The 23,959-nt window shown below is 35.6% G+C and overlaps 1 protein-coding gene across 1 annotated transcript; it reads left to right on the forward strand.

The window, feature by feature from the left end:
• The first annotated feature begins 2,327 nt into the window (after nucleotides 1-2,327).
• On the forward strand, nucleotides 2,328-14,135 carry c9 (complement C9). The gene is made up of 12 exons (XM_088909830.1): nucleotides 2,328-2,419; nucleotides 2,799-2,916; nucleotides 3,181-3,328; nucleotides 4,152-4,296; nucleotides 4,729-4,867; nucleotides 5,851-6,081; nucleotides 6,808-7,048; nucleotides 7,486-7,614; nucleotides 9,205-9,380; nucleotides 11,816-12,044; nucleotides 12,166-12,333; nucleotides 14,004-14,135. Exons 1-11 carry the CDS (start codon nucleotides 2,343-2,345, stop codon nucleotides 12,315-12,317), a joined length of 1,785 nt encoding a protein of 594 aa, XP_088765956.1. The 5' UTR covers nucleotides 2,328-2,342; the 3' UTR covers nucleotides 12,318-12,333; nucleotides 14,004-14,135.
• Nucleotides 14,136-23,959: the final 9,824 nt, after the last annotated feature.

A 23,959-nucleotide genomic window follows, 5' to 3' on the forward strand; every position in this document is an offset into this window, starting at 1 on the left:
AAGAAGGACCTTAATTTGTAATAGATTTGATATCAATGTTGACTCTGCACTCCGTTCTTTTTTTGTGCTGTCATAAATAGTTTTGGCTTAATCACAAAAAGTTTATTACAAACTTTACATACCACCGAGGTTAGTACATATTGGCCAATGTCTACTGTAGCTTCCCAATTCTGGCATGTGGGTGAAAATTGTCTATTGCTACAGTACTTATCTTCAAGTTCACTTATTGTATCTGCCAATAAGTTGCATGAGTCATATCAGCCTGGGTTCATATAAAAAAACAACTCATTTAAGGTTGCATATGATCTGTTAATGATAATAAATGGCAGCCAACCCTAGTTTCTTATCCATTCTTTATCTGTTTTGTCTTGCTGGAAACTTAGTGCTGCCTTTGAAACTTTTAATCATACAGTACCATCTTGCTGAATAGATTGGCGAGTCGTTATTACTGGAAGTGCTTTATTGTGGTTAAAATGTTATAGAAGAGTGTTAGAAACTAATTTGGTTATTGTTTCTCCTTCACGAAGTTGGCATCTTGCATCTTCATAGGTACTGTGTGGCCTCACTACTCATTCTTGTGCTGGTGACAAGATCTAGCACACATATCAAGCACTATCTTCCTTGTCACATTGTTCAGATGATACTAAAAAATGGTTTAACGTTCATGCTGATTGGCACTCCTTGTCTATAGTTTGACTACTGATAGTTCTGAAACTAGTCCAATTACCCAGGTCAGGAATTTTGGTATTACAGTATCTTTGATCTCAACCTTTCTTATGTAGCTCATGTTCACTAGTGTGTGAATGTGTCTGTTTCTTTCTGATCTCACTTTTTTTACACAATCTGATGCAGAAAAGCTAATGTTTTTCCTTTCCCAAGCTTTATAATTGTAATGCAGTGCTTTCTGGTGCATTCAAAGATATGCTCTAAACAAGTTGCACCATGTTCAGAACTCAGCTGCATGGATCTTTGTATTTACAGTATCAGCTAATTCAGCTTCCTTACATTGACTCTAAGTGGATTTCGGAATAAAATTTAAAATACTGCAGTTCATCTTTTCGGGCTGGTATAGTTTGTCTCCTGACTACTGAGTGAACTGTTACCCCCGTACACCTACATATTGTTTGCACTTTTTGGAATCTGAACTTGTTTTAGTTAGCTTTGAGGCTCCTAAAAGGTGGAGGCCTTGCTTTCTGTTCTGTTACTCCTAGAGTTGAGAATAATTACCAAACCCAGATTAGATTTTGCAAGTCAGTCAGCACTTTTAAGTCCTGTTTTAGAATTCCCTTACTCTACATTTCTTTAATGAAGCATTCTGAAAATGAATAAAGACCAAAATGTTTTGTGGACAGTGTAACAGAACTTTGTCTTTTGGATAAAACTATTGACAAAATAGCAGCGTCTACATACAAAGTAAATATTTGTTTTTCTTTTCTTTCCAATACACATTTACGAGTGCAACCATCAGTGGCTTCTCTTGTCACATTAGTACTTTCATTTTCTGGTATTTTTCCATGAAAACCATAACTAAAGGTGGAGGTGAACAGCTTATAATGGAGATAATAGGTAAATCCCACCTTCAAAAGGTTTTGTAAATTGCTTTTTAATTACACTCCATGGTAAATGTGTACATCAGATAAATTGGGCAAAAATCTTCTTAAATTGAAAACAAAAATAATTTATTTGCTTTAATTTACAGTATTAAAGATATTTAATGTATAATAAAGCTGAGGAAAAGATTAAAACAGAGATCACGAGATTATAATTAACAGCTCCATAATCTCCAAATGGAATCTATATAATTTCTTTAGAAAATTAAAATGAAAGATACATCGGCTCAAAAGATGAACCTTTAGTTGAAAAACGGGTGCCTCCCAATTTTGTCCAAAACATGAAAAACTATTGAAGATGAAAAACAGTAATACATTTCTTGTCTTTTCCAACAGTATTTTAAGACCCCAAAAGGTCAAAAGTGTGTTATCAGACTACAGAACAGGTTCTTGTTAAATTTGTGGATCATTATTTTTTTCATTTTTTATTGTGCTTTTTTCGTGATATTGGTTTTCAATATCATCATGAAAACTAATTTCATGCAGCCAATATCAGATGGCTGTCTTGAAGATATTAGCAGTTATTTTGAACGTGGAACCACTTTCAGTTGTTTAATTTACTTTTTTTCAGTGTGCTCACCAACTCCCAAAGGTTTTCAAAAACTACCATGTTGGTTGATTTGCTTTTGCAATATTTACCTCTGATCTTTAAGAATGGTTAATCATTCCAAGAGCTCCTCTCTTTAAATATAGAGACACCTTTTGTGTGCTGCAGGCAGACACAAGCAAAATATGAAGACCCTGGCTGCTCTGAGTGTAACTCTTTGCCTTCTACAAGGCATTATTCTTGTTGATGGAGGTGACTTCATGTACGTATGTAGTTCGGTCTTGAAAATACATAAAATGTGTTAGTTTGATTATGTTTCATTTTATATGTATAATTTATTAAATGGAAATATAAAACTCTCCAATAGCACTTTACAGAAGTTTATTCAAGAGTGAACAACTGTCAAGAAAAAGTTTCTATTATTTGAATAAGATATATATTTTTAATAGACACTATTTCTTATTTTAATTGATAGTTAATAGAGTTTAAATACTATCTTGGGAGTATGTACAGTACTTTATGTTGTTCTGATATTTTACTGTCCTTTCATTCTGCAGTTAAACCAGGCCACATCCTTGGTGTATTTTGTGTTTAGATGCATGTACACTAGTATGAACAGATTTGCCTTTTCGGTTTTTCAGAGACAATTCCAAGCCATTACAGCGGATGGCAAGAGAGGTTGGTGCCCCAGCTCAAGTGGACTGCAAATTAAGCACCTGGTCATCATGGAGCAAATGTGACCCTTGTTCAAAACAAATGGTGAGAGAGAGAAAATGTGTGATTTGTAGTACTGTCTCAAAATTACATGTACAATATAGTAAACTGTACAATGGTAGAAGCAATAATGGATCTGAAACCATATTCATTCATGTCTTTTCCTCTTAACATCATACCACGAGAACCAGCCTTTTGGGTATTTGTGCTTGTACTGTAAAAATGTCATTACAAAAATAAGCAAAACTGCAGTCAACAATTTTAGAGTGTCATGGTCAGGGAAGCCTTACTCTTTGTTGTTATTGCCAGTTTCGTGCTAGGAGTGTTGAAGTGTTTGGGCAGTTTGGAGGACAGACTTGCTTTGAACCACTGGGGCAGAAAAAAGCCTGCACAACCGATGATGCATGTGACAGAGTTCAGCCAGAATGTTCAGAAACTGAATTTAGGTGTGAATCAGGTAAGTCAGAACTTCTAACAAATGTCCTTTGCAAAAATATGCTAAAGAGAAGTTTGCGCTTAAGTCCAGGTTCCAATTATGGACAAGAGTTCTTCTGTATGGAGTTTGTACAGTATGTTATTCTTTGTATGTTTCTATGGGTCCTCCAGAATCTTCCAACCTCCTAAAGGTATGCTGGCAATATTTAGCTATTTAATATTTTTTCCTTTCTCTGTGGCTGACTGGAATCCCATACAGGGTGTTCTCAATCCTTCTTTGCACCCTAAACTTCCAGAATAGGCTTTAGGTTGCCTAAAGTTTTATCAGAACAAGTGGCTTTCTGACAGTGGTTGGATGGATTTCCTGAATGGGTTTGGACAGTGGGGTATTCCTTTTTGAGGGTGACCACATGCTCTCCTGTGTGTTTCTGAATTCCTCATTTCCTTTTACATTTGTGTTCTTAATCTCAAAGCAAAAATAGAAATCCAAAATGTACAGTATGTAAAAATATTGAATAGACACAGAAAGCAACAAAATATGTCTTTCCATACCTATAAATAGAGTTAAAATTTAAAAGTGTACAATGTGACATTAAAATAAGCCTTGAAATGAAGTAGTTACCTAAACATCAAGGTCAGTCTAGTTATAACCCCTCATCTCTGGTGAGTAGGGCCTGAAGCATGGGCAGCACGCTTACCATAATAAAAATTAGTTCTAAAATCCCTAATTGGACATAAGAGATTATTCAAACCAAACATGGTGTAGCACTAAAATATGGATTGCAAAGTCTTTTCATTGTGTCTTATTGTAGTTTCCCAATGAATAGATGCTTTGTTTTATGTAGGCACCTGCATTAAAAAGAGGCTGGAGTGCAATGGAGACAATGACTGTGGGGATTTGTCTGATGAGGACTGTGAAGAACCACATCGCCCTCCTTGTGGAAAATCACTTGTGGATTTGTCAGAACTAGGAAGAACAGCAGGATATGGGTATGCTTACTTTACAGTCAATATGGCCTGAAAGCAAGGACTCATCATCTTCTGGCAAAAGCTCTTATGCAAAACAAACAGCAGTCGCTAGTCATAAAATACATTGTTGATATGTCTGTGTCTCATCGAGAGCAAGCTGGGGTATGCGAAAAGATGAATTCCTAATGCAAGAAATTGTATAGGGCTAATAACGTGATGTTATGTTATGTTATACAGAAATATAGTTTTCCTAGAATGGACTTCATGTATGTTTTCAATAAATACTTTGAAACTGCATTATTATAGTTTAAGCATGAACTTGATAAACTAGTATCTGTTTTGCCCATTAAAGTAATTAAGAACAACAGAGCTACAGTATTCATAATTGTGTGTAAAAGTTTATTTTATGTTAGAGTACTGCTTTTCATGAAAATACTGTTTTTTTCTTCACAGCATCAATATTTTAGGGTCACATCCCAGAGCCAATCCATTTAATAATGAGTTCTTTAATGGAGTGTGCAACAGGGTGAGAGATCCAAGCACCAGGGAATATAATCGCATTCCTTGGAATGTTGTGGCTTTAACATACGCAGTAAGTCTCTCATGTTTGACAGAGTTCAAACTGTCCATCCAACCATTTTCTAACTGTTTTATCCAAGATTGGGAGGATTCTAGACCCTATTCCAGCAAGCAATGGGCGTGAGGTAGGATACACCCTGGATGGGACGCCAGTCCACTCCAGGGCACTCAGAGACACAAACATGCACACACTCACACCAGGGCCAATTTTTCAAAGAAGTCAATTAACTTACCAGTATGTCATTGAACTGTGGGAGGAGACTGGAGCACCCAGAGGAAACCCACTTGAACACAGAAAGAACATACTGTATAAAATCCACACTCCGCACTGTGAGGCTGCAATCCTAACCACTGTACTACCATGCCACCTGCAGGTTAAACTGTTATAAACAGTAAAATTCTCACAGTGTAGAAAGCTAGGAGGACCTTTAACAATGCAGGGAGAAATAAATATTCGATTATTATATTTTTCTTTTCTCTCCTTCTTTCTTTATTGTTATTGCTCTGTCCTTAAACAATTATTTTACTCCAAACAACAATGCTATTTAAATTGATTATAGCATAGTTAGATTTTTGTCATTTAAATCCATTATGTGATATCTTTAGTGCTAAATCAATCTTTTGTGCCCATCATGCACATATTGAACATAACCACTTTATCCTTATACAGTGCCCTGCAGAACTATTGTCACCCTTATAATCCATAATCCAATAATTTTGGATGGCACTGTATTTAAAAAAAAAATGAAGAACACCAGATAGACAGCAAGCTATTACACCAATATGCTTGTATAATAAATGTTTGAATAGCTAACAGTTTGTATTGAAAAATATGCATTTTGTTCTTTTTGTTGAATGTATTACTGATTTCTGTCAAATAGTTCTACAAGAGTTTGTGTTAGTAACTACTATCTACCAAGTGGGCTAGATGGGCCACCTGGACTTCTCTTATCTGTAAACTTTCTTAGGTTCTTATATCTTGTGTTCTTTTGTCAGACTCTTACAGAAGAATCATACTCCAAGGAGACTTATGAAGAAGCCAGCTCTCTGGTGAGAGAAATTTTGACTGAAAAGTCAGTGTCAGTCGATGCAGGATTTTCCTTCAAATTCACAGAAAGTCCAAAGGAAGAGGGTGCTGACAGTAACACAAGTGGTGGATTTAAATTAGGAGCTAATGTTGAATTTAGTGAAAAAATAAAGACCATCAGTGAATACTCTACTGTTAAGGTAAGTTGAACAAAAGTAAGATTGATATGTCATATTTTATAAATTTATTTGTGAGCTGTGTTTGAATGTGAAGAAATTCATATTTTTATTGCACCATTACAAATGTACAGTACATGTATGTACTTTAGAGTCAGAACTCATCTTAGAAGTTTAGCAAGGATAGGCCAGGTCAGTACTGGGTTGGGAATCAATTTTAGTATTCACTTTGCAAAAACTGTGTACAGTGCCATTTGTAATTCAGCAAAACAGGACATCATTGGAAGGGTTTGCATTTTTCTGCAAGGCCCCAAAAAATTGGTCCCACATCTAAATTTTCTAACTGCTTATCCAATACATGTCAGAGCCAGAGCCTGTCCTGGCAAACAATTGGTGCAAGGAAGGATACACCCTGGATGGGACACTAGTCCATCACAGAAAAAAAATACACGCACACTTACACCTGGGGCAATTTTTTCCCAGAAGACTGTTAACATACCAGTACATCTTTGGACTGTCAGAGGAAAAAGGAGAACCAGGCAAAAACCGAAGCATACATACAGTACAAACTCCACGGAGTGTTACTGTACAGTACATTAGAATTTTACAATAATAATAGGAAAATAAATAAAACTATTACGTTTTTGCCTTCGTTTTCAGGCAGGAACATTTGTTTGAGAGCAAACAAATGGTTTAGAGTATCCATGAGACACAAGTGAACAGATTTTGCTCATCTCTGTTGAATTCTAGACCAAAAGCTTCATGCGGGTGAAGGGAAAAATCCAACTAAGCACTTTCAGAATGCGATCCCGAGACCTTCGTCTGTCTGATACATTTTTGGACGATTTAATAGATTTGCCATTGGAGTACTCAAAGAGCAGATACTTTGATTTTCTTGAAGATTATGGTACCCACTACACTGTTTCTGGGACAGCAGGAGGCAAATATGATCTTGTATATGTGATGGATAAAGAAACCTTAAAGAAATCTAGTAAGTCACCCTCCTAAAACACCATTCCAAATGTAACACACTGATTATTGTCTCAAACATGGTAGGATATCCTGTGTGAAAAACAACTTAACAAAGACACAATAAATTAAACTCCTATACATTTTAAGGTTACAAAAAAGAGTAGGCTTTTAAGTCCAGTCTCTCTGGAAAATTTGTACATTTAAAAAAAAAGTTTTATGAAAAATGTTTTTTTAAATAAAAAACTCAAAGCTGTCCACTTCTTTAAGTAAAAGAATGCTTTAGTGATACCAAAGAGGTCAATTATGTAGACACACATACCTGTGTAGTATGTGCATAGTATATGTATGTGAATATGCTTATCTCTCAGAAATAGTAATCTTACCAAAATCCTTCTGACACAGTGTGTTCATTTGAAACCAGATAGTGCATAGTATTCTATATTATATATATTTCAGGAATGAAGGAGGAAGAAATTAAGAAGTGCCTGGGGTTTGATGTATCCGTGGACTTCAAAACGTCTGGTGTAGATCTGGACCTACATGCAAAACCCAAATTTTGTGATAATCTGAAAACTGGTTCAACTGGCAAGTATTTCTGATAGCATTAATGTATTTATTTTTTTTGTCTAATGTAGAAACAAAATCATGAATAAGGTGCATGCATTACATTTAGGGCTTCTGTTTTTTAACAGAAATTCAATAATTTTTTTAATTCAATAATTATGAAACAAAGTTAGTCTTCTTGATTGTACTGCTAATTATGTCTACTCTTTTTGTGAAGAAAATATGGCTGACAGGTGACACTCATTCCCAAATTTGTTTGCATTTCATGCTACCAATCATCTAATTTACCTCCCATGTGTCTTTGCGCATTTGTTTGTTTTCTCCAGGTGTTGTGCATGAGATCTGCTGAAGTATTTTTCTGCATTAAACCTCCATCTTTTTGTAAGCTACACTTGCAGCATTTTAATACCTCACCAGTTTGTAAAATGACAAACGGAGTGTTGTGTACTTTTCCCCTAAATATGACAAAGAGACTATTGGAGGTTTCAAAATTTAAAAGCAAAGCGTAATCATCAAATTTGGAAGACAGGATTTGATGATGCACTGCAAATTTGGATTTTTTCTAGTATCAGGGAATTTCATAGAAATATAGAGTATGTCTTAGAATATACAGTATGTTTAGCCCACTTGATTGTCAGCAGATAATTGATCTCAGGATATCATCCAGCTGCTTCTTGAAAGAAGCCAGGGTAACAGATTCAACAGCTTGGCTGGGTTGGTTGTTTAAAGACCCAAAAACTTTGTATAAAAAAGTGCCTTCTGTTCTTATTTTAAATACTGTACACTTCCATTGTCCAATTTGCACTTGGAAGACCAAAGGGACAAAGAACATTGAGATGAAAGCTGATTACTTTGAGAAATAAAGTTCAATACGTGCTGAATGCCAGATTCTGAACAAGGTATGAAAAACTGGTCTTAATAGAAGCGTTTGAGGCCCGGGCTTACCCTCTCCAGAAGACATTATACTGTAGATACCCAGGGTATGTCCTTTGCAAGATAGCCACAGTAATCCAGTAACAATTTTGATATTGACTTAGCTTCATATATGGGTCTTAGTGCTACTTCTAACAAAGTAAGATACATTTTCGCACACAGTCATCTCAAAGCTTTTGATTCTTGCTGCCAATTTCAGCCTTTCATTTTCTCAGCAAAGGTTTTCAAGCAGCTTCACATACATCCATTGAGGCCATATATAAATATTCATGTCAGATCACAACTATGCAGACAACTCAGCCACACATGGTGGTCAAAATATGAATTGCAGCAAATATATTGAAGTTCAGCAAAGTCAAAATGCTTACAGTAAAACTTTTATAATGTCACAGTCTTGCTCTACAGCCTTTCAGCCTTTGATTTTGTCTATTTAATTTGATAACAATGCAACCGTACAAGATTTCCTCTTTATTTTCTTGATCATTTTTGAAAATGAGTTCTGCTATCCCAATTGCTATCCTAATTCTTTTAATTAAAAAAGACATAAACTAATATTTCAAATTATAAAAAAAACCTCAGACTTACTTTATCTCTACTAATGTAAAAATGTTTCAGAAACACTGTCCTACAATTCTGTAGGGTGAGAATGTTTTTTAAAGACTTTTGTCTTTTTTTCAGCTACAAACGAAAGCAAAGCTCTTCTAGAAAACGTTATATCTTTTGTCAATGGAGGGACTCTTGCATCCACTGCAGCTCTAAAGAGACAGATAGAAAAAGAGGGTGTGATGAATGTAAATGCATATGTGGAATGGGCTAGGTCTCTTGATGCTGCACCTGTACTGATAACGAGTAAGGTAAGCTTTGAAACTTCCTTCTGTAGTATTACTAAACACTGTTCTGTCTGGTCAGCCTAGGCAAAACAGTTCAAGGTGTTGACAAGCTTTAATTTAAACTGTGATATTCACTACTTCAGTTAGTTTAGAGTTTATTGAATATTGATTCATCCTTATGAGTACTGTAGCAATGTAGGTACTAATACTTCCAGTAACATCAGTGATTAGGTTTTGATCAGGGAGTATTATGAAATCATTATACAATGATTCTACTCATTTCGACATTGTTTTAAACTATTCTTGCAGCAGTTATCTTCAGTGATCTGTGGAGGTCAGACACTTTATTAGAGAGAAATCTTCTTAATCTCATGCCTATCATGATGCTTTCTTGTGGGACGATAATGAGATGAATTGAGTAAAATCAAAATGTACTCAAAATGAGTTTAGAAGTGCAGAAATTACTTAAGAAAGCCCCACCTTTTAATGTTCTTTATCTTATTAAGGCCAGCCTTAGATGTCTTTTAAACACATTTTCTTTCTGACCAAATAGCAGAAAACATATCTCTTTCCAGTTAAATATTTCAGTTATAAAAACTATTATTTTTTATGTACGAAATGACTTTACAGTAAATCTTCAGAACTACCACAACCTCCGTCCCATCACTTAAATTAATTCCATAAAGAGAACCACTTTGGAATCTTTCTGATGTGCTCTGAAAGTTGTACTCTGTACTGTACAAGTATATATTATTAATCTCATAGTTTCAGAAAATCTCATTTATACAGTAGGAATCATCTTAGATTTTCACAGGTAGAAAATAGATAAGGGTTACCCATCAAAAAAACAAAAATACAAGTGGCAGGGGTAGTTCGTTGATTCAAAAGGTCTTTGAACTTGCTGGGGATATGTTTTTGTTGTGTTAAAAGCACTAGACTGCCAGTACAGATGATCAGTGGTTTCTCATCTTTTCAAATACTGGATCAACACATGATAAAAAAATCGGATAAATTAATTACTAATGGAAGTACATTTCTTGCATCAAATAAATGTTAAAGATCTTATGTCTCGTAATGTTGTGATACCCAGTTAGAGCCTGTTATATAACCAAGGAATGGGTTCATTAATTTCATGCCTCCTTTATCTGTCAGGCTGCTTGTTTGTCGCTGAAAGTGTATACTCTGCAATGCAGTCTGGCGGCACATTTATTTCAGGACATTCTAGTTTCCTCTGAAAAGCTTCCAAATAATATATTTTTATATATTGATCCTGGATTTACCGTTGCAGGCAATGAACACAAAATTTGAATGAAACTGCAACATAGCAAACTGAGGAAAGCATATACAAAGCTTACAATATATCAGCATATACAGTATATACCACAAAGATATTATAATCCACAAGGATAATAGGATAAAATTTGACTATACGCGATTTTGACTTTATGTGCTACTCAAAATCCTAATTATAATTTTACGAGTCAACTGCATATTTCAGGTAACAAGATAAAGATAGACAATGTGATGGACAAACATTACAGATCTTATAATTTTGCTATAGTTTTTCTAGTATCTATAAAACTGCAAAGACATTCATCTGTTAATCACGTCTTCAGAAATAATTATTTCTTAAAATAATGTCTGTTCAGTAAAGATCTGTTGTATAGAATAGCGATATTTCCCCTTCAAGGTAAGTCCATAGATACGTATAATATTTAATTACAGTACATTAGATTGACCATTATCTGTTACCAGACCATTTTATTTTTGAGGATAGTATGGCCCATACTATGGTTGAGGAGCTTTGGTTACATTTAAATTTCATTTTAAAGAACTCAGGACATCACCTCTGTAGAAACAAGTACAATCTGTAAAAAAATAGAATTAATTGCTACAAATAATCATTGCATTTAAAGGAACAGGACAGCTTAGAGACTTTATTATGTACAGTATTAAGTAATCACACAATATTGCAATAACAATAATAATAATAATATAAAAAATATTATATTGATCAATATAAGATAGCCATTCTTGTTAATTGATTCAATTCTTACATTACAAAGTGCACTTATTCTATTGACCACCCAATAATCTAAAAATAACTATTCCCAATTATCTATACTGTAGTAATTAATTTATAGAACCTTTAAAAAAAATAATGATACTAGACATAAATAATGTATTTCAAACCAATGAGCACAAGACAAGTAAAGAAACAAAAACATACATTTTTAGCCCTGTTACGTTTTGTTGATAATGCAGTGTATCAGTAAGTGAAATATTGTAAGAAAAGTACTAGGCTCCATCAGTAATGGTTTTCGTCCTCGTGTCATGGGATTCATGCCTCATATTTGACCCGTCGCTATTGATTTTAGTTCTTTAGAGTAAGTGAGTGCTGTTGAAGTAAAAGCCTCATATAATACATTGATAACTGTCATTCTGTCATCTCTCTGCAGCCAGAAGCAATTTATAATTTGGTTCCTCTGACGATGACCCATGCCAATGAAAAGAAAGCAAATTTGGAGGCAGCCATCAATGACTATATTGAGGAGTACAATGTGTGCAAATGCAAGCCATGCCAAAATGGAGGCACAGTAACTCTGATAGATGGAGACTGTCTATGTTTGTGTCCACCCAAGTTTGAGGGAATTGCTTGCCAGAACAGAAAGAGTGAGGCTATAGACTGTAAGTTGATTTCTGGAAGAAAATCAAGTATGTGGTTTTTACCTGGTGGCTTTGTGCCTGTCAGGTGCAGAATCAAGAATAGAAACGGGTGTGTTAATAAGAAACTTTTATTTTTTCACAGCGGGTCCAGTTGTCCAGGAAGGCAACTGGGCGTGTTGGTCCTCCTGGTCTGCTTGTGCAGGTGGTCGTCGCACCCGATTTCGCATTTGCAATACTGAGGGTCTCTCAAATGGGTCCTGCAAAGGGGAGCTGGTCAAAACTGACTATTGTTAGTGTCCAACTTAAAACCGTAAGTACAATAAGCTCTAAAGGTCCCATAAAAAACAACAAAGTATCTAATACAAAGAAAATAGCTTCACGTGATTTTTTGTTCATCTCAGTAAAAGTATTAAAAGCTGGCTGGCACATTTTTTTAAGAGCAAAACCAATGTTGCTATTTTCCTGGTGTACAAGAGCAGTAAGCTGATTATGGTACAAGGATGCAAAAAAATCACAGGACTGTTTTTGGCAGTTTTGTTATAAGTTTATTGTAGAAGCCCCTAGAAAGCAGAACAGAGAGATACCAATGTATACTCATTAGCTGAACTTAAGCAAAGGCATTTGTGTGTTTTTTATAAATTAGAGAGCCATGAACGACTTCTTATTTTACTATAAATATAATGTTAGAAAGGACATTTGAATTGGATATCTTTGGAAACCTCACCAAAGTCCAGCTGTCTCGCATACCACAAGGCTCTTAGTCTACTAAATAAAAACCCATGTGGTCTGCCTTTTAAATATGAAGGAATGAAGAGTAAATCCTCTGTACAATAGATTTTAAAATGCTGAACTGCTCATCAACAATGTAGACAATACCCTGTGAATATACAGTGCAGTCCATAAGTATTTGGACAATGAGAGATTTTTTGCTGTTTTGGCTCTGTACTCCAGCACATTGGATTTGAAATGAAACAATGACTATGAGGTTAAACTGCAGAATGTCAGCTTTAATTCGAGGGTATTTTTATCTATATTGGGTGAACCATATAGGAATCACAGCCCTTTTTAAACATAGTCTTCCCATTTTAGGGGACCAAAAGTAATTGGACAATTGGCTGCTCAGTTGTTTCTTGGCCAGCTGTGTGTTGTTGCATCATTAGTTCATGCACAAGAGATCTAAAAAAAGGTCTAGAGTTAATTCTTTGTGTGGCATTTGCATCTGGAGTCTGTTGCTGTTGTCTCTCAACATAAGGACCAAAGAAATGTTGATGCCAGTAAAACGGGCCATCATGAGGCTGAATCAGAATCAGAATAAAGCATATCAGAATCAGAATAAATCAATCAGAGACATAGCCAAAACATTAGGTGTGTCAAAATCAACTGTTTGGTACATTGTTAAGAAGCAAAAACCCACTGGTGAGCTTAACAATAGCAAACGACCTTGTAGACCATGGAAGACCACAGTAGTGGGTGACCGAAGAATACTTTCAATTGTGAAGAAAAAACCCTTTTCGACTGTTGAAAAGATCAAGAACACTCTGCAGGATGTAGGCATAGATGTGTCAAAGACTACCATAAAGGGAAGAATACACCAGCATAACCTGAGAGGGTTCACCATAAGATGCAAACCACCGGTAAGCTTAAAAAACAGAAAGGCCAGGTTACAGTTTGGTAAAAAGTAAATAAATAAACCTGTAGAGTTATGGGACAGATGAGACTAAAGAAGGTGGCTGTCACAGACAAGTTATACTGTAGTTCATTGCAATCGGTGAAATTTTGATCACATTTGTTATGCCAGCTTTAGGATCAATAAAAACACATGCTAGTGGGCAAAGCTCTAGGGCCTATCATTCTGATCTATTTTTCAAATACTGTATGTGTGTGGAGTTTTGTCTCTGAAAAAAAAATGTGTATTGAGACATAAGGATAGAAGTTTCTTTAGGACTAGTTTTGTATAATGTTCACTTTTTTTGTTTCTAGGTCAAAATGATAGAGGATGGAGGGATTAATAAACCACGTTAAAAGAAAGATGGTATGCATGTTACCTATTCACCTTGAGGAGAAAGTAAAACATTTCTTGTATTCTCCATTTAATAAATTATGGCGGGAAAAATGCAATGACCCTTTTACTTATTGATTTCATGTGAGGTTAATTAATCAGGGTCCATAATTTTTTTTACTGAAAACAAACACCAAATCACTATTCATCTAAGAGGTTTGTTTCATTCACCACATAAGTGAACATACAGTATTTTTTAATTGATGCATGGCAGCCATTTTGTCAGTTACTCATAGCGTGGAAGTATTTAATTCCATTCCTCTGCACTATGTTGGACCCTGTAAATGTCTGGAAGGCTAAAGTGGAATTGACCCAAGGCAGTGTTTGTAAGCACTCATAATCAATGGCAGGTTCAGTGACCACACGCAGCTAGGACCCTTAATACCTCAAATGAAAGAAGGCATCTCCTACAGCATAATGTTCCCAGTTACCAGAGCAGAACTTCTTTTGGTATTTCCTGAGGGAATACTGCAAATGTAAGCACTGTGATCTGACTTTACAGAGGTGTCCAACTCAAGCAGTTAAAACCCCCAGGCACATGTAGGCATGTGATACTGCTGCCAGTTGTGGAAACCACTGTACAATCTTTGTACAAGCTTCTTTTGAAAAGCGTTTCCAATTTAAAAAGTGGAGGTAGAGAGGGAGAGCTGATCTAGTTTCAAATCATTACCTCCTCACAAAGGGACTTGGATCGTCCATGGCTTCATCACAAGAGTGATTTATCTGCAGTTAATTTCTAGAATGTTATTAATAAAATGAAAGGTACGTGTATGTGATACTGTATATTATGCTAAAAGAAGCCAATACTTTATAATTGTTTTGGGCCTTTTGGCTTTTCCTGACCATTGGATTAAAGCATTCTTACAGTCCTCAATCACATCCTGAGCTATGACAACATTGCTTCATCAATCAGTATCAGTTTAAGTACCAAGAATAAGAGCAAGTGTGAAATGTTAAAATAATCCAAAGAAAATCTTCAATCTATCAGCAAACTGTATTAAGTCTTACACTGGTTCCCAATCATTCTGTGAAGATGGAGATTTCAGTGTCATAGTTGATGGTGCTGAAATGAAATACTGAAAAATTGATTCATGCTTTTTCACGCTCAATCAAAATGAGACTACTTCAATACTACTACTTTACTTACTGGGGTACTGTATATAGTAAAGTGATAAATAAGCTTCAGTATGTCCAGAGTTTTGTAGCTCCAACGCTATTGAAAACTGCTCTGCCTCAACGTGCACTGTAACTCTAGCTCTCTGAAAATCTGTCTCCCTGTAAGATTCAAATCAGATCTTGAGGTTTTCCTGCTTACTCAGCGCTGCTAGGCACATGCTAGGCACTGAATCATCTAGCTCCAAATCAGATTTTGATTTTATTGCATGGGTAGCACTTAATCTCAGATATGAGGATTCGGGTCTCCCTGTTCCACCCAAGACCAAGTTTCACACAAAGCTTTCCACTGTACTACTCCACAATCACTGTACTCATTGTCCAAATCCACTAGTGATTCTGCCACTGAGGACATTTTTAATCAATACCTTTATTTTATCTGTACTTACACTTTATTATTTTATTTTCTTTTACTTCTCTTCGGTTTTATCTGTGTTTTATAGTGCAGCCCTTTCGGATTTTGTTTATAAGTTCTATATAGTTTTAAGTGATAACACGTGTTATATATTTATAGAAGTGTTTACATATTCAAATAAAATGTACTGTTACTACCCCCATTACTATATGAGATACTGTACATACGGAGTACAGTCACAAAAGAGAACTCAAGGGATAAACAAAATGTCAGAGGAACAAGTAATTAAACGCTTATACCTAAATGTCAGGAGTATTTGGAACCAAATGTAAGTGACAGACGCTACTGCACTAGCATGCAATTATGATTTAATTGGAATTAGTGAAACATGCCTAACAGAGAGCGATGGTGATGAATACAACATTAGTGGATACACAGGTCTCTGGAGAGACAGAAAAAGCGGAAGAGGTGGAGGTGTAGTACTGTACGTCAAAAAAACTGTTTTCAGATACATAACCTACAGTAGATGAATCAAGGGCCTTACTCTTTATGAGTCAGCATAAAAAAAATCTTTGACAAGCATAGTGTTGGGAGAATGCTAGGGAAACACTTTGTAAATGATTAAAGAATGTAGGATTCAGTTAAATAGAGAACAATACATTTCATTAACAGATAAAAAGAGATGTACAATAAAAACATTGCATTCGCAGGTAAAAGGATGAGGTAAACTTATCTCATGGGTACTCCAGAAAACCATTAGATGTTTAGATTTACATAGTGAAAGGGAAATGGCTAATAACTTAATATTTCATTGTGTTGTTTATCGAGAAAGAAACGTCTAAGGATGAACAAACTGAAAGGTCTATATTTAATAGTATCTCATATAGTATTCTGAACATTTTACAAGACACCAGACAGAGGGTCTATAACCTCTACAATATGAACGATATGGTAATATATTAAACTCCAAAATATGGTTAACAATAAAAAACAAGACAATGTGTTTCATCAGAGACGACAGACAAAGTAACAATGACAGTACAAAAGAAACACGGGTGAGTATTAAACATACAGTACCAGTCAAAAGTTTGAGTACACCTCCTTGAAACCAGGTTTTTTATGATTATCTGTGCTTTAAACTGTATAAACTTGTCTACAAATGCTTAATATTTAATTACTGTACATAATATTTGTACTTATAATCTTAAGTGAACTTCATTGAAAATGAACACCCAAACAAGCGGATTTCAGTCTGAAGCCCAGGTTAGTTAAAAAGTCAGAAATGTGTATAACATGGTTTTAGAACACTAAAAGAAGTTTAAAATTGTCTTTGTCAGATGTTCTTACAGTTAACTAGCACATTAACTCATTTACCTTTTGTCAGCAATTACTGGTAAACAGGTGAGGTCCACGATTACTATAAATATAAGGAGCATGGGCAAAAGTTTGTAATTCCTGACTGAACATGGCAAAATTTGCTCAGTAAGCAAGGAAAAAAAACAGTCTATAATTACTTTAAGAAATGAAGGTCAATCTTTAAGACAAAATTACAAGAACTTTGCAAGTGCCAGTAGCTGCTGTGGCCAAGACTATCAAATGATACGAAGAAACTGGCACTCATGAGGACCAAAAAAGGTCAGGCAGGCCAAAGATGACCTCAGAATCAGAGAATACGTTCATTAGAATCATAAGTCTGTGAAACCGGCGACTAACTGCCCCTGAAATACAAGCTGAGCTTAATGCAGCTAGAAGTACAGTACAGATGTTTCAACATCAACTGTTCAGAGGAAGTTGCGTGAAGCTGGTCTCAAAGGTTCAGTTTCTATGCTTCTTGGCCCAGGCATGTCTCTTTCTCTTATTCTGCACTCTTAACAATGGTTTCTTTGCAACAATTCTTCCTGGTAGGCCAGCTTCACTGGAATCCTCTTGCTTTGGGTGTTCATTTTATTGAAAACAAAAAATTAACATTTTCAACACAGTTCACTTAAGATTATAAGTAAACATATCATGTAATTAAATATTAAGCGTTTATAGACAGGTTTCTACAGTTTAAAGCACAGATAATCATGAAAAACCTGGTTTCAAGGAGGTGTACGCAAACTTTTGACTGGTACTGTATTTTTGGGTTTGTGATGTTACTGCACAGAATGTGATAAATAAAAAAAAAAATGATTCCTAAATACTGTATGTAGTGTATATCCTCCACAATGTGCGTCCGTCAGTGCTTTAAATGGGCTTCAAAAAACCGTGCACATGAGGGTGTGCAGTTCCTCACCCAGCATTGCGACTCCTGGATGGTAGTTGTATAGGCCCAAAGGGTCAGGGTAAGGGTAAGTCAGGGTGTTCCAGGGTCAGGGATGGCATTGAGGGTGGAGAGAGATCTAGCATGTGTCCAGTTGCAAACCAAAGATTCAGAATTCTGAGAGCTATCATCTGAATGCTCTTCTCAAGCATTGCATTGTAAAGGAAAACTAGCACTGGGTGAATGAAGTCAGAGCAGATGGCAGAACAGTTACAGTACATAATTATATGTCTTGAATCATTATAATACAAATACAACCCAACCCCAGCAATGGTTGAAGGAAGTGAGAGGTACTCATCTTACATCTTACTCATCAAACAGACAATACCCAGATGTGTTCAAGTGTTTTCAGACCAGAAGATTGGTACTATACGTGAAGAAAAATTGAGAAACTGGATACGATTGGTATGCAACCATATTGGCTAGAACACATTCTCGGACATCAGCCCCACTGAGAACTTGACAGGTGACATGGGGAGAAAGCTGCTGTCATAGAAACATAAAATGTAATAACCCAAGAATATGTGAGCAGCATGGAAAGGAATAGTGATGCTTTCGGTCACAATAATATTTGATATTTTCAATGCTGGTGTTTTATGAAAATGTTACTGTTTCCTCTTCATTTGTGTTTTTTATTGCATATTTTATTTCAGACAGGGTGAGCATATAAACTATATACTGTATAATATACTTTGTATATATCTTCTTGGTTGTACCTTCCTTCATCTGTTTGCAGCATCGGTGTCTTGGGAAGTAAACAAAATAAATAGAAACAAGCAGTCTGGAAATCGGCGCACAATACTCTGTATTTACTGTGAATGGTGGCACCTACCTTGCTCCAGCTGTGTGGTAGGTTTGCTGCAGAAAACCTGAAGCATGTGGTTAACAACAGTGCCATGTGAAAGGAACATTTAGATCCCTTGAAGACTGTTCTGCTGATAACTGGTGCAGCTGGATTGATGCTTGTCATACGTTGTTTTACAGAAAACTTTAGATGTAGAGGTTTGACTCTTACTCTAACCAAGTTGGAATAAAGGCTGGAGTAACAGTAAATACTGTATATATTTATAGAGGACTGATATTTGGAACAGTACATGGTGTTGAAGAATGCCAAAGTGTTTCCATTTCTTATACTTCTATTCTAAACAGATCAGATTACATACTGTACAGTACAAAGACAACCTACCTGCTTATGGATTAATTGAAAATCAACTGTCTATAAAGAAATTAAAAGATTTCTCGCAAGGCATAGATGAAACATTGTATAGAAATATCAGAACTTGGGAAGGTCGACATTTTCAGTGTTGAAGAGTACAATTAGACACACATAATTTTCTTTATTTGGTATTATACCTTCTTCTCACATCAAGCTCCCCCACAAGGCATGACAAATCAAATTAACATTAAGAGATACTACTTAATTAATTCAGCTATCTTTAAATAATTTGCAGTTATCTTTAAAACATTTAGAAATATCAAGAGATAATTTTGGTATGTAGAAATCTCTCTAAACGATAATTTGGTTTCCTGCTCAGAAAAGCTAAGAAATTGCTAGCTATGCATCTTTAATATTGTCCATCTCCTCACCACCACTAAGAGCACTAGGTACAGTAATTGCTAGTCATGACTGTGTAATTATGTGAGATTTTATCTGTGGCAGTAGAGCATAAAATCTCACTCCAGTCAATTTTGTTTAGATTTTGCTTTAAGGTAAGACAAATCTATTGAAAAGATTTGTTTGCTAAAATTGTATTTACCTCCTGTTTTTGTTGATTTATTGTGTCCCATGCCCAATCACAATGTTACATTTGCTCTGAGAAATAAGAGCTCATATTAATCCAGAATATTTCAGGCAAAACACTGAAGAGGGTTAGTGGCAAACAGTCGAATAGCAATATGTTAACAGTCAAAAAATGCCAAGTTAGTAACCAAAGACAAGTGCTCTAATTTCATTTGAGATGAATAATGTGTTGCTTGAAACAAGGCCAATTTAGGCTTATGTGATCTCATTTTTATATTTTGAGCTTTACATTTTGTAAACGCAAGTAGATTTTAACAGATGAAACGTTACCTTCTTCTTTACCTACTGTAACTATGATACAGTATATAGCAATTTTAAAGAACTGAGTTTTTGTTAAAGAATCTGATCTGGTCTGTTTTTGCACATGGTACATAAGTGTTATTCAATATTATCACATACTGTAATTTACATCAATAAAAAATACAAAGACAAACAAAATATGAGAATATATCATTAAAACCATAGAAGGTAAATTAAGGGATGTTATTTTTAAAATGATTAAATGCACTTTAAGACATTTATAGTACAATATTGAGTACAATTGAGCTCACTACCTTACTACTGCTTGGGAATCAGTCCAGAGAAAAGCATCTAGTTACACTACATTATTATCTTAAAGGAATGTCCTACACTTACAAGCTGAAGGAAACTAAACCTTTTACTATGAGGAGACCTGATCTAAATATTAAAAATCCTCATAGGCATTGACAACATCAGTGCAGTAGACTTCTTCATATTGAACATATTGAAAATATGATTAAATAACCGAATTCTTAGGACTTTCTTATAAAGGGTCTATTTGTAAAATGTAAACAGTTGAAAAATACTCAACGTATCACATTCAATAGCAGCGTTATGAAAATAATACACTAAAATATCATAGCACAGTCTAAATCGAAAAAATAAAAAACAACTTTTTCTGCGTACAGAAAAACAGCTCTCTCTCCCGTAATTGCACTTTGGGTTAAACATGTGAAGTGTTTTCTTATAATATTCACAAGAGGGCACCCTTTCCTTTTCCTAAAAGAGTCATGTTACAGTATAATGCTTCGACGGGACATATGACTATATATTTTTATTGAATATTAAAATAGGAATCTACATATGACTGAAGTGTGCACATATTGTAGGTGTTAATACAGTATATTATTTGAACGCCGTGAAATTAAAACAGCTAAACAAACAAAAACATTAGGAAACAGTAACAATTTGGGGTTCGTATTAATTTCGAAAATAATTTCCAAATGTAAAAAGATTCTGGGCACCTGATTAGGATCAACATTTCATATACCTGTTTTTTCTATACTTTTATTCAAATAATCCTTGCTGAACAGACACTTTTATCCAGAGCGATGCACAGTATTATACAAAATACAAGGAGAAAAAATGGGTGTTATCTCACGCAATTTGATTTCTTAATCATAGAATTTGTCACTGTATAAACTGTAGGGGTCTCGACCATATACAGTACAGTGAGAATGGTAAGGTTGTGAGTAGCCCTGTCGATTCACAGCTGCAGGGTGCAGGGTTCGAATCCGGCTATGCCAGTGCAGAATTTACAGATCAGGTGTTCGCGCTTCCCACAGTCAAAAGACATGCTGCATAGGATACACAATTACCGTCTGTAGTCCCACAACCGATCTGGGCAGCGCCAAAACACAGGGACAGATCCCTGTGTTTTGAGACAGGGATCTCAAAACACAGGGTTTTGAGATCCCTGTGTCTCCTGGTTTTTGTTCCAAGCGAGTTCTTCATTATAGTATAATTTCTATCTGCTACTCGTTTTCAATTTTGCTTTCAGGTCTTACATACAGTACTTGAATGGGGATGGAACTGGTATGCACTCTGTACCTATTTCTGATTTGCAGAATGATCCTCATTCAGGTGAGACCTTTCAGGTGACCATTAAGACCTGCATAAAAAATCATTGTGGAAAAGATGAATACGTTGTCGTTTTCACCCGCGGCAGTTCATCATAAATTGGTCGTCTTTTAAGAGCCGCTTAGAAGGACGTAAGGGAGCAAAATCTTAATTATGAAGTTGAGGAGAAACCGAGTGTAGTTTTACAATACACATGAAGTGGAGTGTTTTTTAATTCAGGGCTTACGTACAGGTAAAAAAAAAGTATGAATAATCAAGCAGATTAATTAAAGGCATCAATTAGCACCAGGGATTACGAGCTACTGTATGTTATCATGAAACGAAGCAGTCTATAGGGTCGGGAGGCACTGCTCTGAAGCAGTGGTGCATCGAGCCAGTCGCTGTGGACCCGCAGTGTCTGCAGGTTTTCGTCTCATCTCCGGTCTGAAAGACCTGCTTGAACTGATCATTATCTTAATTAGATCAGTTTAACGCTTTTCGAAGACGTTCGGTTGTTGGTCGTTTAAAAGAGACCTATAACCTCCCCCGAGGTCTGGCCATTGAAGACTTGGAGCAATACACTTCCCCTCCAAGCAAAAAGCGCTTGCTGAGACAATGGATGGATGGATTTAGGATTTTCAGTGATGAATTTCCCCTTGTATAGGGAGGTGTTTGATCCTGAAACAAGTGGAAATAATGTCAGAATTAAAAATAAAGAACACTCAGTTTCCACTGTGATGATGTGGTATAACTTTCTCACTTGTTCCTCATATAAAAACTGTAAATACAGTACATGACTTTTTCCGTTTATTGACACGCTCCTTAATTTAAACTATTCTAAGAATTCTAGTCTTTGCAGTTATTGAGTGTGTATATAAATACACCTAGCGTGTATTTTGTTTCGTTCAGTTTATAATACTGTAGCGATATTCGCATTCCTCTATGAATTATACCATACACGTGAGTATTCCAAGTTGATAGTGAAAAGGTGTTTCTGCTACTACTAGTACGTTCGTCTTTATCCACGGCTATACTTGAGTTGTACCAGCTTTATTATTTTATTGGTGTTTTTGGACAGTCTTAGAACATGCATATGTTTATGTTTACCGGGAAATAATTTACTTTCCTCTGTCCATCACAAAATCACAAAGAACACCGGTTTCTCTCGCACTTGCAAGCAGTTGTACAAAGGAAAAGCAAGCAGCCGCCTCTGCAACACTTCTTGACTGACACCAACATTATCCAATGTATTAAGACACAATTGTGTCCAGTATCCAATCAGTGTGAAGAGGGGTGGAGCATTCTCGGAATAGCCATCTAAATGACGTCATGGATGAACAGCTGGTCTGTTGCAATAACTGAAAATGTGGAAAAGCATAGTGATATAAAATCGTATTCGTGGTTTTTGGAAGTAAACATTTAGTGTGCCATGATGTGGAAGCTGGGTGATCCTGGTTTGGATTTGGGCTGCCTACAGCTCCTGTTGCTTGTTTACATCTATCTCTGCTCGCTCGGAGGTGAGTCATTAACTGGTGTTAGAATGAGATTTCTATCTAGTGTTGATGCAGTGGAGCTGTCCTTTGTGGCGGTACTGAAATACTTTGGAGAATTGCACAGTGATAGGGGTATCCTTCTCAGACATCTGTACACCAAGGGTGAAATCTACAGAAAACAAACTAAGAGGACTGGAACAGGCTGTACCTTTTCTCCGCAAAGAAATCTCTGTACAATGACGTTTTCTATTGTCTTCCATAAATGTCACTTATGCAAATATTTATGTAAAATAACGTTAAATTAAGAATTTAAATCAGTAACGTGCAGTACTTGATATTGAACGATTAGTAATCATACATATTGCAATTTTAGAAACAAAATATTTAGGAGTAGCTGCCCTCAACACTTTTAAAACGACTTTTGATTGAGGGACGCAGTTCGGTTGTAAATGCGGTGTACCGGTTTAGGTTTGCTTGTTTTCTTATTGCTATTTATACTCTCTTTCTCATTGTAAGATCTTAGACGTCATGCAACAGTTTTTATGTCACTGGTGTTGATAACGACTTTAAAAGTAAAGATTAGAAAATTATTATTAACCATTTCTCCATTGCTCTTCAGTAATGTTCCAACTTTTTCATTCTGAAAAGCAGATGATTATAGCGGAAACGTAACCGTTTTATACTGCAGTTTTGTACTTCATATTTGTACGGATATTTTTTAAAATCTTTTAGAAATCCATCTCTACCTACAGTAATATTTGTCTCATCGTACCACTTGCAGCAAAAAAGAACTTGAACTCCGACTAAAGTTTTTTTTTTAACTGAACCAAGATAAGTAGTTATAGTTTAATCTTCTTGTTAGCGTTATTCAAGGGTGAAATCTACAGAAAACC

The sequence above is a fragment of the Atractosteus spatula genome, chromosome 3, assembly GCF_055471065.1.
Source record: "Atractosteus spatula isolate fAtrSpa1 chromosome 3, fAtrSpa1.hap1, whole genome shotgun sequence".
NCBI classification, from domain to species: Eukaryota; Metazoa; Chordata; class Actinopteri; order Semionotiformes; family Lepisosteidae; genus Atractosteus; species Atractosteus spatula.